This window comes from Alosa sapidissima, chromosome 18, assembly GCF_018492685.1.
Source record: "Alosa sapidissima isolate fAloSap1 chromosome 18, fAloSap1.pri, whole genome shotgun sequence".
Lineage (NCBI taxonomy): Eukaryota > Metazoa > Chordata > Actinopteri > Clupeiformes > Clupeidae > Alosa > Alosa sapidissima.
The window spans coordinates 22,581,570-22,596,111 of NC_055974.1; the positions used below are offsets into that span (position 1 = coordinate 22,581,570).

General features: G+C 45.8%; 1 protein-coding gene across 1 annotated transcript in view; it reads left to right on the forward strand.

Annotated features, from left to right (window-relative positions):
• LOC121690325 (adhesion G protein-coupled receptor L3-like) overlaps nucleotides 1-14,542 on the forward strand; it is a 118,495-nt gene that overhangs the window by 29,116 nt on the left and 74,837 nt on the right. Inside the window, exon 2 of the mRNA XM_042070810.1 lies at nucleotides 1-147. This exon is cut by the window's left edge and continues 67 nt beyond it. Within this exon, the coding sequence (XP_041926744.1) occupies nucleotides 1-147 (147 nt within the window). The remainder of the gene's footprint in view (nucleotides 148-14,542) is intronic.

Here is a 14,542-nt window from a genome sequence, read left to right on the forward strand (position 1 = left end):
CGAGCTGCGCTGCCCGGGCACCGATGTCATCATGATCGAGAGCGCCAACTACGGACGCACCGACGACAAGATCTGCGACGCCGACCCGGCTCAGATGGAGAACACGCGCTGCTACCTGCCGGACGCTTACAAGATCATGTCCCTCAAGTAAGGATCGACACACACACACACACACACACACACACACACAGCACAGTACACACACACACACACACACACACACACACACACAGCACAGTACACACACACACACACACACACACACAGCACAGTACACACACACACAGCACAGCACAGCACAGTACACACACACACAGCACAGTACACACACACAAACACACACACACACACACACACACACACACACACACACACACACACACACACACAGCACAGCACAGTACACACACACACAGCACAGTACACACACACAAACACACACACACACACACACACACAGCACAGTACACATGCATAATATGTTACCTGCCCAACACACATAGTTCTTATATCATATTTGACATTTGCTGTGAGTATAAATATATGAATGCATGATATGTGGCCCGCTGTAAGTATGAACAGAATGTAGTACCAGCATGACTGTATAACACACACAAAAAAAAAAAACTTCTATTTAGACAAACTGATCCTAGTGGGTCTTTGTGGAAAAGGTCAGCTCATGGGGTCAGTGCTCTGTTAGGAGTGCATCACGCAAACGCTCCGAGTGTTTTGTCTCGCCGATGGACTGTAAGATGCCAGAGGGCTTTTTTGTGGTCGGCAGAGAGGCCACGGCTTACTTGACCGGCTTACTTCTGTACACAGTGCGTTGGACTTGACCGATGCATAGGCAAACATGTCACGGCTGCTTTCAATGTGGTCAGTGAGCAATTGCGTAAGTGGTCAGACGTTGGTTGCTAGGCTAGCTCCGGGAAGCTCTGTGTTTACAGTGCAGTTATGGATTGCTCATATAAGGTTATGGATCTTGTTCCTTTCACATATTGTGAGGATTTGTGTGTGTGTGTGTGTGTGTGTGTGTGTGTGTGTGTGTGTGTTGTTGTTGTGTTTATGTATGTATATGGGAGTATTTGTATATGACAATCGATTTATTCAATGTAGCAGATACCTTTATCCAAAGTGACACAGACTCACTCCAGTTTGGGTTTTGGAATCAAACGGGAATGTCAACCTATCGTCAGTCAGTGATGGTACTGCTGTGTGTGTGAGAGTGTGGGGGTGTGTGTGTGTTTGTGTGTGTGTGTGTGTGTGTGTGTGTGTGTGTGTGTTATCCTCCATTGTAAGTGGTTGGAGTTGCATACACAGCCCTCCAAACACAGCATCTCGGCATCATAAATCCCACCGTCTCCGCTCGGAGATTCATACCCTCTATAAATCCTCGCCGATGGAAATCGATGCCCCCATCGCCAGTCATTTGAATACATTACCACTTATTTGTCTAAATAAATTAACTGCCCCCGCAAAACGGCGATGCCAAGGGTTAAAACCCCGGGTCTGGAGCTAGCGCCGCACGCTCTGAATGTGCAGGTGGGTGTCGGAGAGATGTTGCTGCAGATCAAAGCATGTCGAGTTGATTCACCGCATCGCCTGCTTAGCGGAAGCTACCTCTATTATCCGCTTTGAAAACAGCCAGAGAGAGAGAGAGAGAGAGAGAGAGCGAGACAAAGATAAATAGAGAGAGAGGGAGAGAGAGCATAAGACGTAAGAAAGGAGCGAAAGGAAGGGATGGAGAAAAGGAGGGGGGGAAGAAAGACGCAGAAGCCGCGTGCGGAAATTGATCTGCTCTGTCGTCTGTGTTTCCCGCTGCTGCCCACACGCTAACACTAATCCCTCTTCCAGCGAATCGAACCTGAAGCAGCAGCGAAAACAACAACAACAACAACAGCAACACCACAAACACACCAACAACAGCACCTACAATGATGCCGCAGTAGCACTTGTCGGCTTCATGCATGGAGGCTTTGGAGGCTTGGAAGCTTGTTAGATCGGAGGCTAAGGGTTTAGAGTGACTTTGAGACGGGGGGGAGAAACGCTCGGCCAAGACACCGTGCAGCAACGAGCATCTCTTGTGTTGTCATGCTGCTGCACATTGGTGGTGGTTAGTGAGTTTCCCCTCTTCTCTGTAAAGCGCTTTGGGTGTCTTAAAAAGCGCACATTGTAAATGTAATATGCTATTGTCGTTGTTGTTGTTGTTGTGATGGGAGCAGAGAATAGAGGCTCATGGGCGATTTATAAATAAAGGGTTTGGGGTAGTTGTGGATTTCAGTATTGGAGAGTCTGCTACAGATAAGGCTCTGATCCGGCATAAGTTTGGCACAGATTTGGTGTGAATCTGCTGCGACATCATCACTGAGTCGACCTGATTCTGGCACAGACCTGGCTCTGATCTAGCATGTGTATGGTGCAGTTTTGACACAGATTCTGTGCTAGTCTGCCGCAGCACTCGCAAAAAGATCTGGAGTAAATCTGGCTCACATTTGGCTCACATCCGGCTCACATCCAGAGTGCGTCCTTCTGGGATCTGGCAGGTCTTTCAGCCGGTCCATTCCAGACGACAGGGGGATTGTTCAGGTGGGGTGAGGGGTGGGCGTTGGGAGGTGGGTATCATCTGCTGGCATGATTGTGTTGCACATTAGTATGTGAAGAAAGCCGAAACGAGCCATGTCTCCTCTCAGTCTCTCCCACTTGGCACGTGTCAGGGAGACTGTGTGTGTGTGTGTGTGTGTGTGTGTGTGTGTGTGTGTGTGTGCGGGCGTGTGGACAAACGCCCTTAGCCACAGGAGGATGCCACAGCTGTTGCTAGGATCCCAATCTGTAAGCCTGTTAAAGAAAGAAAAAAAAAAGAAAGAAAAAACATGGGATTAGAAAGACGAAGTAAGAGGGGAAGAGGAGAGGGAAAGATGGAGTGAGAGAGGAGAGGGGAAGTAAGAAATGCCAAAAAGGAGAAGGGAACGAGAGAAAAGGAATGGAAGGATTCAAAAGGATTGAAACTCCTACTCTCTCAAAACTCTAGGTGTGAGACACAATGAAGAAGTCTTGAAAGAGAGAGTTGCGTGGAAGGAGAAACACACATTGGCACCATGTTTCCGGAGAAATCCGTCGTTGTCGACAGCATAATGAAGTAGAGAGATTAGCGCCAGTGTGGACAACACACACACACACACACACACACACACACACACACGATAGTCCCCTGGTATGCTTTTGACAGAGTGCTTTTGTTAAGCGTATTGTGATGAATGCTGAGTACAGCCGTCAGATTTGTTTGGAGTTATGCAAGAATTCATTTGCATATGAAGAAATAATGCAAGAGAGAGGGAGAAAGGGAAACAGGGTGGCTGTGTACATCTGCAGAAAATAAGTTTTTCTTTCGTTCTTTTTTATGGTATGTTGTGGCCAGATTGCTTGTGTTGCTTTTGCACGACTGATGGAGTCCACTTAATGGAGTGAGATGGGAGAAAAGAACACAGCCGAGTCTGCTCAGCATGTGTGTAGTACAAGGCTGCTCCCCTCAGGCTGCATCTCTCTTCTCTCTCTCTCTCTCTCCTTCTCCCTCCCTCTCTTTCTCTCTCCTTCTCCCTCTCTCTCCATCTCATTCCCTCCCTCTCACCCCCCTTCCCTCTCTCTCTCTCTCTCTGTCTTTCTCTCTCCTTCTTCCTCTCTCTCTCTCCTTCTCATTCCCTCCCCTCCCTCTTCCCCCTCCCCCTTTCTCTCTCTCTCCCTCTCTCCCTCTCTCTCTCTCTCTCCAACCCTCTGTTGTCTGTCTTGGCCACACGGCGGTGGTCCTCCTGTGGGATTCGGGGGTCTGTCTTTGTCTTTCCCTGCGGCCAAGGGCCACCTGCTCGTCCCCCTGCCTCTGACGTGGCACCGGCTTAGTCGCCTCAGTTGACTCCATTAGTGTCAGTATCTCAAATAGTACATTAGCCTAGACAGTGGTTTCATGCATAAAAGAAATAAACAAATATGATGGAGACCTGGACACACTTCACTAATTCATTTATGATTAGTATTGGTTAAATCAGTCTATATTGCCAGTTAGATACAAGTGCTCTTGAGTGATTGCTGGATACCATTTCTCTCTGAACAGACTTAGATTGTCAGTTTGTTGAGAGAGAGACAGAAATGGTTAAAGAAGTGAAAACTGAGAAAACCAAAAAAGATCACATATATATAAAAACAATAAATAAATTGTATGAATGCATCAATAAAAAGAGAGGTATGTGCCTGAGATTCAAACTCTGAAGTTTCTTTCCCATTTCTGACTGAGAAATTGTTGATGCAAGACACACACACACACACTCTCTCTCTCTCTGTAACAATGATTTTTTTATCTACTGTAAGTGAAGTGAAAATGTGGTTCTGACCCACACTGTCTTTATAAGAAGCACACATTCTTCTGTAAGAGCATTTATCTAAAATGGTGGAACAGGGACATGCTTCCTGAGTACATTAATGGGTCTCAGGACAGACTTGTGGGCTTTTAGAGGATGTCTGTGTCTGCTTGACCCCGAGGTACACCAGGAAATAGCCCTGCTTGGTCCTGTTCTCAGAAAAGTTTGCCTTGTCATTTTCACCACATTGGCCTTGTGTGAGCAGGTGTTTGGTGTGTATTGTGTTGGTTTGAGCAGGTGTGTGTGCTGTGTGTTGTAAATGCAATGGCCTGTTTTTTTTTCAACTCCGTTGCATCAAGGTTAAACAGCAAGGTTCCAAAATATGGTTTAAAGTTTCACAACTGGCTTAGGGTGTTGTTGTTGTTGTTGTTGTTGTTGTTGTGTGTGTGTGTGTTTTGGCATGTCCTTCACGAGTAGATGGGCTGGTAATTTCTCATCTGAGATTCCTGGAACACCTCACCAAACCCCAGCAGTCTGTGTAATTACAGCACATTGCATTGTGGGATATAATTTCCCATATCAATGTCAAAAGAGGAGAGGGATAAAGAATAGGGGATGGATGGATGGATGGATGGATTTACTCAGAAAATATTTTTGTTCTGAGACATCCTGTCTCCACTTTTCCCAAACATACAGCATGCTCTTGGTGAAATTCTGTAGTTTTTTGATACCGAGGTGAGCCTGCTCTGGAGGTACGGAAGTAATTGCATCACTGTCACCAAATGAGCATGCTGCAGCAATTGTAATTGTTTGTTTGATCCTGATGCAACCTTTACGCAAGCCTTTATTTTTATGCCATATGAGATGTTGCTAATCCATTACATTTCAACACTTTGTAGTCCCTCTCTCTCAGCCTGATGAAAACAAAATACAAAAGAATAGTACACGCGTGTTGTCTCATCAGCCTTTATTTTTATGCCATATGAGATGTTGCTAATCCGTTACATTTCAACACTTTGTAGTCCCTCTCTCTCAGCCTGATGAAAACAAAATACAAAAGAATAGTACTATATATTTTCTTCAGTGTGTGTGTGTGTGTGTGTGTGACAGAGACAGCGACAGAGAATGTGTGTGTGTGTGTGTGTGTGTGTGTGTGTGTGCACGTGCATGCACATCATATACTGTACACAGAACAAAAGCGATCACCCCTCTTGGTCAGTCACCCTTCTCGGTCGGTGCGTTGGTCTGTTGTGCATGTCCTTCTCCTCCACGTTGCGTCATGGCTGGCGTTTCTTTGACCCACTTCAAGCCTGGAGGGTTGGGGCTTTGGGCGCGACCAGGCTTGAAGGCAAAGAGAAGCAGATTAGCCTAAGAATCCACTCAGTTCCGTTCGCCCTTCATCTCCTCAAAGCCCTGCCTCTGTCTCGGCCGGGGATGCTATGTCACTGGCATGACTTCCATAAACAAAAATGCTCGAGCATATCCTCGGTTTGATATCCGCTGCCAGAATACTCTGCCAAGTTTTTTTTTTTTTGTCTTTTTTTTTACATTTTTTCTTTTTTCCTCAAATGTTTTCTCATACTGTAGCAAAGTCTGTGCATATGTTAGCAAGGCAGTCCAAGTCGAACTTGTAACAACTTTATCTGTGTCAAATTGCGTGTTAATTGGATAGGTTTATTAGCGCCATAAATACAATAGAATAAAAAGCTTTTAAGGAGGAACGGTCTGGAATTAATCAAAGCAAATCACTGCCATCTTGAAAGCTTTGGAAAGGGGGGGGGGGGTGAACGGTGAAATGCATCCATCATTCCATCCTGTGGTTCATTTGAAAAGTGAAAAAAAAGAAACAGCAGAAGACGGCAAGAATAAAGAAGTCAGGAGGAAAAAAAGACGTCTGCTCTTCATTAAAACGTTGGAGCAATTAGGCTATAGCGTCCTGGTCAGCTTGGTCCGTAACCTAATATCAGTCACATATGAAGAAGCAAGTAAGCCTTGACCACCTGAGCTCTGAATAACCAGGGTCAAACTCTTGCAGATGCGCTCTCTCTCTCTCTCTCTCTCTCTCTCTCTCTCTCTCTCTCTCTCTCTCTCTCTCTCTCTCTCTCTCTCTGTGTCTCTGTATCTCTCTATCTCTATCTCTCTCTCTCTCTCTCTCTCTCTCTCTCTCTCTCTCTCTCTCTTTGGGCTCGCTCTCTCTGAGGAGACGGCTGGAACAGTCATGGAGAGTTGAAGTACATGTCGAGCATTAGCCATCTCCCCTCTGTAATCCTTTGAAGAATCGAGAGCTCCATCTGATTTGTGCCCCCTACTCCTTTTTCATTCATTTTCTTTCTCTCAGATCTTCACTAATCTCCACAACATTCCTTTAGTATTCAAATAAAGTACTAACTAATTAGAAATGCTTTGTTGTTTTGGAATGCAAAAAAAGGGAAAAATTATCTTAGTGGGGCACTTTCAAAGTGTTTAATACAAACTTCCATATTTCCATACCAACTGTCACCTTTTTTGAGTTATCTGGTGCTGCATCAAATCTCTGAAAAAAAAAAGTAATTGCGCTTTCTCTGAAATCTTATCTTGCAAAAAGATTATGATGAATGTTCCTTGTGCTGAAAAAGTAGAAATCTAGAATGCTTAGTGAACAAAAAAAAAAAAAAAAACATATTGAAGTCTAGAATGCTTAAGAGTGTTGGGTGTCTAGTTTAGAATGCTTGAGTAGGCAGGGAGTTGAATGTGATGAAAGAGCATTGCAATGCATTAACCTTTACCCTTTCCCATGGGTTGAACGCTAAGTAAAAGTCAAGCCATGAATGTTGATTGTGTGTTAATCTCTGACATAAGGCGTTCGTCAGATGAACTTTTGTCAAAGATTTCATATAAGTTCCCTAGATCACATCTCCTCTAAGTTTTAGTTCTAGTGTGTGTTTCTCAAGGTCACCCTCAGCATATGTAAACGAGTATAGAAAGTATTACTTCTTTGACTTCCCTCGGTTTAGCTGCGTGTTGTCTCATCGTTTAACAAAAACATGGCAGAAAGACGATTCATTATGTGACCTTGGCCGTTTCCACTAAACAAACAAACCTGTAGGCTGTTTGTTTTTCGGGTGCATGATAGGTCTTGGGGGCATTTTTCTTTCCAACCATATGGCCAACGAAAGTCATAATTCATGCTTTGGTATATGAGCTCGGCAATTAAAATCAAAGTGGATACACTCACCTAATAGCATACAAATGACTTTTGAGTCGCGCCACCTGGAACCCATTTAGTGTGCTTGCCTTTGCTGCGCATTCATTCCGTCACGGCAATGCTATGCAGACGTATCTGCCTCTGAACATATCCACATCGTGGTGTTTGGTGAGCCTTGGTGGCCCTTTCACTTTAGTCTACTTGTGTGATTAACAAGACAATAATAGAAAAGAAAGAAAAAAAAAAAAAAAACATGGCTCCCTGGGATTCCATGATTCCTTCGCCGCCACTGTAAAATCATATACAGGCCCAGAGAGCAACGTGTGAAGCGAGATCTGCAGGGAGTCGGAGAATAGAACGTTGGGATAAAATAGGGAGATGAGGGGAAGGAGAAAGCAACGAGAAGAGCAGAAGACCGAAAATAGTCTTATTCCCCAGCGGAGTAAACAGCGGAGAAGGGCCGTGAGTGCAGTTGGATGTTTTTGATGATTACTTCGAGAATTTAAGGCTCCATCTGCACAAGCCCGCTGTCTGGGCCATCATCTCTCATCCCCTCTGGACCACTGTTAACTCTGTGCGTTTTCAGTTCTTTCACTTTTTTTCTCCATCCTCTCCTCCCCTCCCCTCCCCTCCCTCTCTCTCCTCGTTATGACTCTTCTTCTCGTCTCTTTGCTGTCTCTCTTTTTTTCTTCTCTTTCGTCTGTTTATCTTTTTGTCTCCCTCGGTTTTTTCCTTCTCTGTCTGCTGTCCACCTGTAAATGACATCACCCCACATTTATTATCCTCCCCATTCTTCCACCGTCTCCTTCCCCAAACATAACCATCAACACCACTCTTTCCCTGGACTCCTTCCTTCCCTCTCTTCATCCCCCTCTTTTTCTCACCAGAACCATCTCCAGCACCCTTTCCCTGAATCCCTTCTTCCCTCCCACTTTATTTGCTCTGTCTCTAGCTATGACTATCCTCAACACCCTTTCACCAAATCCCTCCCTCCCACCTCTCTCTTTCTCCCTCTCTCCTCTATATCACCCTTTCCCCAAACACCGTCATGCTTCTCTCTTTCTTTCCCTCCCCCTCATCTTCTCTCTTTCTCACTGTGACCGTCCTCAACACTGTAACACCAAATACCCTTTCATTCCTCCTTCTCACTTCATCCTTTCATCCCTCCTTCCCTCTTTCTCACTTCATCCTTTCTCCTTCTCTCCTTTCTCTACCACCCTCTCACTGAATCCCTTATTCCTATCCTTTCTTCTCTCCTTCTCTACCTCCCCCTCTTTTTTCCTCTGTTTCTCACCATGGACATCCCCAACACCCTTTCACCACATCCCTCTTTCCCTACCGATCACCCCTTCTTTTCTCATTCTTCCCTCCCTCTCTCCTTCCTTCTTTCCTTCCCTCCATCATCATCATCATCCCCCCATCTATCCCTTCCGTTCTCCTCCGCTTGATAGCAACCTGCTGCGGTTTCATTTGACCCAATTAGGAGACTTAAACCCAGCCAGGCCCAGCTCATCTGTGCCGCTCTGCGGATACTTTCGGAAGACTCCAACGCAAACGAGATGGTGTCTCGTTAGTGATTAAGTCGTCCTCTTTTTTTTTCACTCTTCTTCTATTTTTTTTTTTCCTTTTTTTTTCTAAATCTCATTTCAAAAGCAGGGTAAGGCCAGCCAAAATCCGGTGAAAAATTATTCCCTATTGCAAGGAAATATTTCTGGAAGACTACCACACATGGGCGATTTGATATGTCCCTGGGTGGCTGGGAGATAACTGGAGGAGCTGGCATCTGACTACCGGATGGTCTGGATCCCTGAGCTGCCAAAACAAGCTCCTTTGGAGGCTGACTTGTTGGTGATTTTGCCAGACGAGATATTCCAGAAAGATATTTTACTTTGCAACCCTTCATAGAATATCTCTATCATGCAGATTTAACCTCCCGGTGTTCCATCCGCAAATGCAAAATGTGATTTTAATCTCCTCACATGTGTAGTGAAGTTGACATGAGGCAAAATCACCACAACTGGTTTGACATGGTGCCATTTTTTTAATGATATCTCAACCTATGGATTTTTGTTAGGCCAACTTATAATGGGGCCATCTCTCCTTTCTTTATCCCTCTTTCTTTTTCTTCCTCTTTCCCTCTCTCTCTGTCTTTCTCTCTCTCAATCTATCCCTCCCTCTATCTCTCTTTCCCTCTCTCTTTCCATCTCTCTGTGTCACTCTATTTCCTTTTCCCTTTCTCTCTATCTCTCTCAATCCCTCCCTCTCTCTCTCTCTCCTTCCCTCTTCCCCTCTCTCTCTATCTCTCTCTTTCCCTCTCTGTCTATCTCTCTCTTTCTCTCTCCCTCTCTCCCTCCCCCCCCCTCTCTCTCTCCCCTTCATTCTGTATGATAAGAGCCCAGATGAATGTCCTCTGCCGTGGCAGAGTCTGCAGCTCCGTAATGAGAAGGAATGGGAGCTGTGTGTGTGGTTCAGTCTATTAGTCCTGGAGAGGGGAGGAGAGAGCACTTTTCCTCACAACGCTCTGATGAGCCTCAACGTCCGATAAAAGAAAACAATCGGAGCCCAGTCGCTGAGAAGGGTCTGGGAGACTCGTCTCGTTGGCCCATTTGAACATTTCTCTTCTTGCTCTCCTCTGTGGTTTCTCTCACTCTTTCCATCTCCCTGACTTTCTCTCATTCTTTCTTTCTTTCTTTCTATTTTTTCACTCTCTTTCTCTCTATCTCGGTATATTTTTCTTGATGTCTATCTCTATCTACAGTATGTCTATCTTTAATCTTTTTCTCTCAATCTCCCTCTCTCATCCTCCTCTCTCTGTCTCAGCTCTCTTTTGAAAATCTTTCTCAATCTCTCTCTTAGTCTCTCTATCTCCATTTCTCCTCTCCCTCTTTCCCCTCTTCTATCTCAATTTCTCCCTCTCACTCTCTCTCTCTTTGTCTCTCGCGTTCTGTCACTCTTGCCTTCTTTAAATGTTGTTTCTCTCCCCCTTTCAAACGCTGCTTAACTCGAGTCTCTTTAATTAGACGACGGGTGTGAGTTTCCATCCGTGCATGTCAATGTTTCTGCCGCAAGTATGTGCGCATCCCCCTCACCCTGCATTTGTTCGGTGCGGCGGTGTTTTAAATTGAAATAAAGTGACGGATTCGCCACAATGTTCTCGGCGGCTCCACTCTCTCAGTAGTGAGTCGAGCCTTGCGCGTCAGTGTGTGCTAAGTGCTGGGGTTTTTATGGATATCTACTTGGGGAGGTTAGCTGGGGGAGACGTGGGGTTTGTGGGGAGTCGGAGGTTTTGGAGGATTACCCTTAAAGTCAGCCGCTCCCCATGAAAGAAATCTGATTGAGCTTAGCACACCAGCCGGTGCCACCACACGCCGCAGCCAAGGCATTTTACATCAATGTACAGCGGCAAACCTCAAATACCTCACTCTGAACTACAATGCAAGAGGAATGTAGATTATGTCCCTCGGTTAGGTGGGGGGAAAAAAGACCGCAGTCACAGATTGAGAAAGAGAGCGTGTCCGGACTAATGAATATTTGAAGGTGTGCGTAATGCAAGGTTTTAGTGGTTTCCTCCCAATAGGTTCATCCGGTCTCTCTCTCTCTCTCTCCCTCCCTCCCTCTATCTCTCTCTCTCGCTCTCTCTCTCACTCTCTCTCATGAGTCATCCGGTCTCACTGAGCCAGAGTGTGGCCTGACAGTCATGCTTCAGTGCTACAGCCATCGGCACCTGTTAGAGCTTAATGCTGCAGCCTGGCCTTGGAGCTCTGATGCTGCTGCTATTGTGGCTTCTGACGCTGCTGTCTTTCTTCCACACCAGCAGGGGGCACTGTGACGTGTGCACCCCATGAGGAGCCACTGCAGTGAGTTGGTTTAGCGCCATGCTGTGTGTGTGTGTGTGTGTGAGAAGGAGTGGTACAGGTGGTGGATGGGGGGGGTGTCGGTCGGCGGTGCAGAAGATGGGGGTGGGTGGTTTTCGGTTGCCCCCTCCACTCCCAAGGTGCACCTCTCACAGGCTCGCGGTGACACAAGCTGTTCGTCTGGGAAGGCATCCAGGGCAAGCGACACTCCACAATCCCTGGGAGGTGGGCCGTGTGTGTGTGTGTGTGTGTGTGTGTGTGTGTGTGTGTGTGTGTGTGCTCTCTCGTTCTGTTCTCTCTGTCTCTCCTGTTTTCACTCCCGGTCTCCAAACACTGCATACATTCTGTTTCTCTTTCCCTCAAAGGACTTGTACTCGCACTCTCTGACTTCCTCCCTCTCCCCTCATCTCCGATCTCCATCTAACTCCAGTTCTTTCTTCTCTCTCTCTCTCTCTCTCTCTCTCTCTCTCTTTGTCTCTCTGATGGGACCTTGGAATTTATGTGGTGGTATGTAATGGTGAATGTGGGGGGGGGGGGGGGACTGTAGTGTTAAGGTGTTTTTGATCCATGCAATGGTTCAATAAAGGGGTTTTTAAAAGTCAAAGTCTCTCTTTCTCTCTCTTTCTTCTCTCTCTCTCTTACTCTCTCACTGTCTTTCTTTCTTCCTTTCTTTCTTTCTCTCTTTCTCTTCTCCTCCGTCAAACCAATACAAGACATCTGTGTTTCGAGTGGCTCTGTGGGCCTGTTTGACTGTGGTCTGGACCTCCCTACACACACAAGTATCCACTCCATTCTCTCCTCAGTGGTTCCCGGGGAAGCCCGGCACACACACACACACACACACACACACACACACACACACACACACACAGCCGTTTTTGTGTTATTGAACACCCCTAACCCCTGTTCCCCTATATAATCGTGGCCCAGCCAGGCTGTGCTCACCTGTTCTGCTCCGCTCCTCTTGTGATCTCGTAGCCAGCACTTCAGCGCTGCTATCTCCAGTTTCATGTATGTGAGTTTCCCCCACTAGCCCCCCCCCCCCCCCCCCCCCCTCTTTCTCTCTCTCTCTCTGCCATGGGGACATAGTGTTTTAAGGTGGTTTTGATCCATGCAATTGTTCAATAAAGGGGTTTTAAAAGTCAACGTCTCTCTCTCTCTCTGTCTCTCTCTCTCTCTGTCTCTCTCTCTCTGTCTCTCTCTCTCTGTGTCCAGCTGCCTCTCCTGCAGACGGATAGAGAGCGCTCACTTGTTCTCACGGTTTTCACGTGTGTGTGTGTGTGAGCGTGTGTGTGTGTGTGTGTGTGACGGGGAAAGATCGTAAGAGGGAGTTAAGGATAGAGCGGTGGACATGACACACGTGGAGTATTGAGGGACAGATGGACACCGGTTCGGGTTGCAGGTTTTCTTTTTTTTTCTGTTTCGTCATTAAAACGGCAACATGCTCTTTCTTTCATTTGTGTCGACTTGCCGCTCTAAAACTGCACTATCACCTGTCAGTATAACTGGCTGCACTGAGGACTCTGTATGATTGGCAGTAGTGTGCGGTGACCATACATTTTGGTAGGGCAGAAAGCCTTGTCTATTTTTTTTTTATAGCCTATCATTTTGGGCTACATATTTTACATGACTTTGCTGTATGCTTAAATCATGTCACAGTCAGAAATGTAAGTGGATTAAAATTGTAGATCAGTAACCCATCAGTTAAGTTTGCTCAAGTTTCGTTCTCATCACGTTAAACCAGTGAAGCGAGCAAACCGTTGTTGCTATGGGTAAACAAAACTACCCTTCTTGTGTTCTGTTTGGCTTGCTAACTAACTATCTAATATTTTTAAGTAGTTGGGTTTTATAACTGCAACTCAAAACAGTTGGGTGTCATGGATAATTGTCTGACCACTCGCTGTAGAACTAGGCCTATATTATAGGCTATATATATATCGTCGTATATCGTCGAGGTGCCCTGCCCCAACATTGCATGACACATTAAACTCAACGAGAATCACCACCATCATCCAAAAGTTGATGTCAATAGACCAAAAATAGTTGGAAAGCCTACAGAAACTACAGATAAGTGACAATCACATTGTTAAAAATAGACTTGGAGCAATGATTTACTGAGGAACTATTTTTTTGTGGAGGATGCTTCAGGGGTAATGTGTTGCCCCACCTGCCCATATGGACCGCACACACCTGATGATTGGGTCATATTTCAAAAAGTAAAAATTAAAAATAAAATAACCCCATGATTAACACCTAGTTTAAGACTCAAAGAAAACTTCAAAGAAGATTTCCACTTAAAAAGTCTAGGCATATTCTATGTCTAGAAAAACTGACCAAGGTGTTTGTTATGTTGTATAGAAACAAGGTAGTCCTCTGGAACCATCTATCTAATTAGCACAGTTATACCCTGAAGTAGAGGGCCGGCCATCGAGGAGGAGAGTTCTCCTGATAAAAGACCCATCCGATGTGACTCCCCATGTTCCAGCTCCCGAGAGGGAAGGTCTGCTCCTGATCCTATTGCCTGGGATAATTAGTAGCCCCCCCACCCACACACACCCACACCCACACACACACACACACACACGCGCACACACACAACACACACACACCCACACACACCCAATAACACAGTAAGACTAATGAGTACTCTGCCATTGGTGATTGCCTCATTAACATGGGTCTAATAATAACTCCCAAAAAGAGCAAGCTCTGTTTATCACAACATAGTGTTTCTTTCTGTCTTGTACTCGTTCCTCACTCCTAACCTTTGCAAAGGCGCTGAACTGGGGTGTAATTACAAGGTTTTCTGGTGATATTTATATGCGTATGACTAATGCCACAATTACATAATCTTTTCTTTTTCTTTTTTTTTTCGCTGTCGCACTTCAGTTGAAGTTGCTTGTCTGAGTGTGTGTTTAGCGTTTTTCAGTGCAGGCGCGAGGGGGTGGTCTGGCTTTGCGCATGCACTCCAGTGTTCGGGGGCCCCACATCAGCTATGTGCAATGTGGTGTCTCAAGACTGTGTGTGTGTGTGTGTGTGTGTGTGTGTGTGTGTGTGTGTGTACTGTATGTGTGTGTCAGTACTTGATGGCAGGGAATCATACTGTTATTCAGGATGTTTGATTTCTGATTTCCTCCAGTAGCTTGCATGCCCCCACA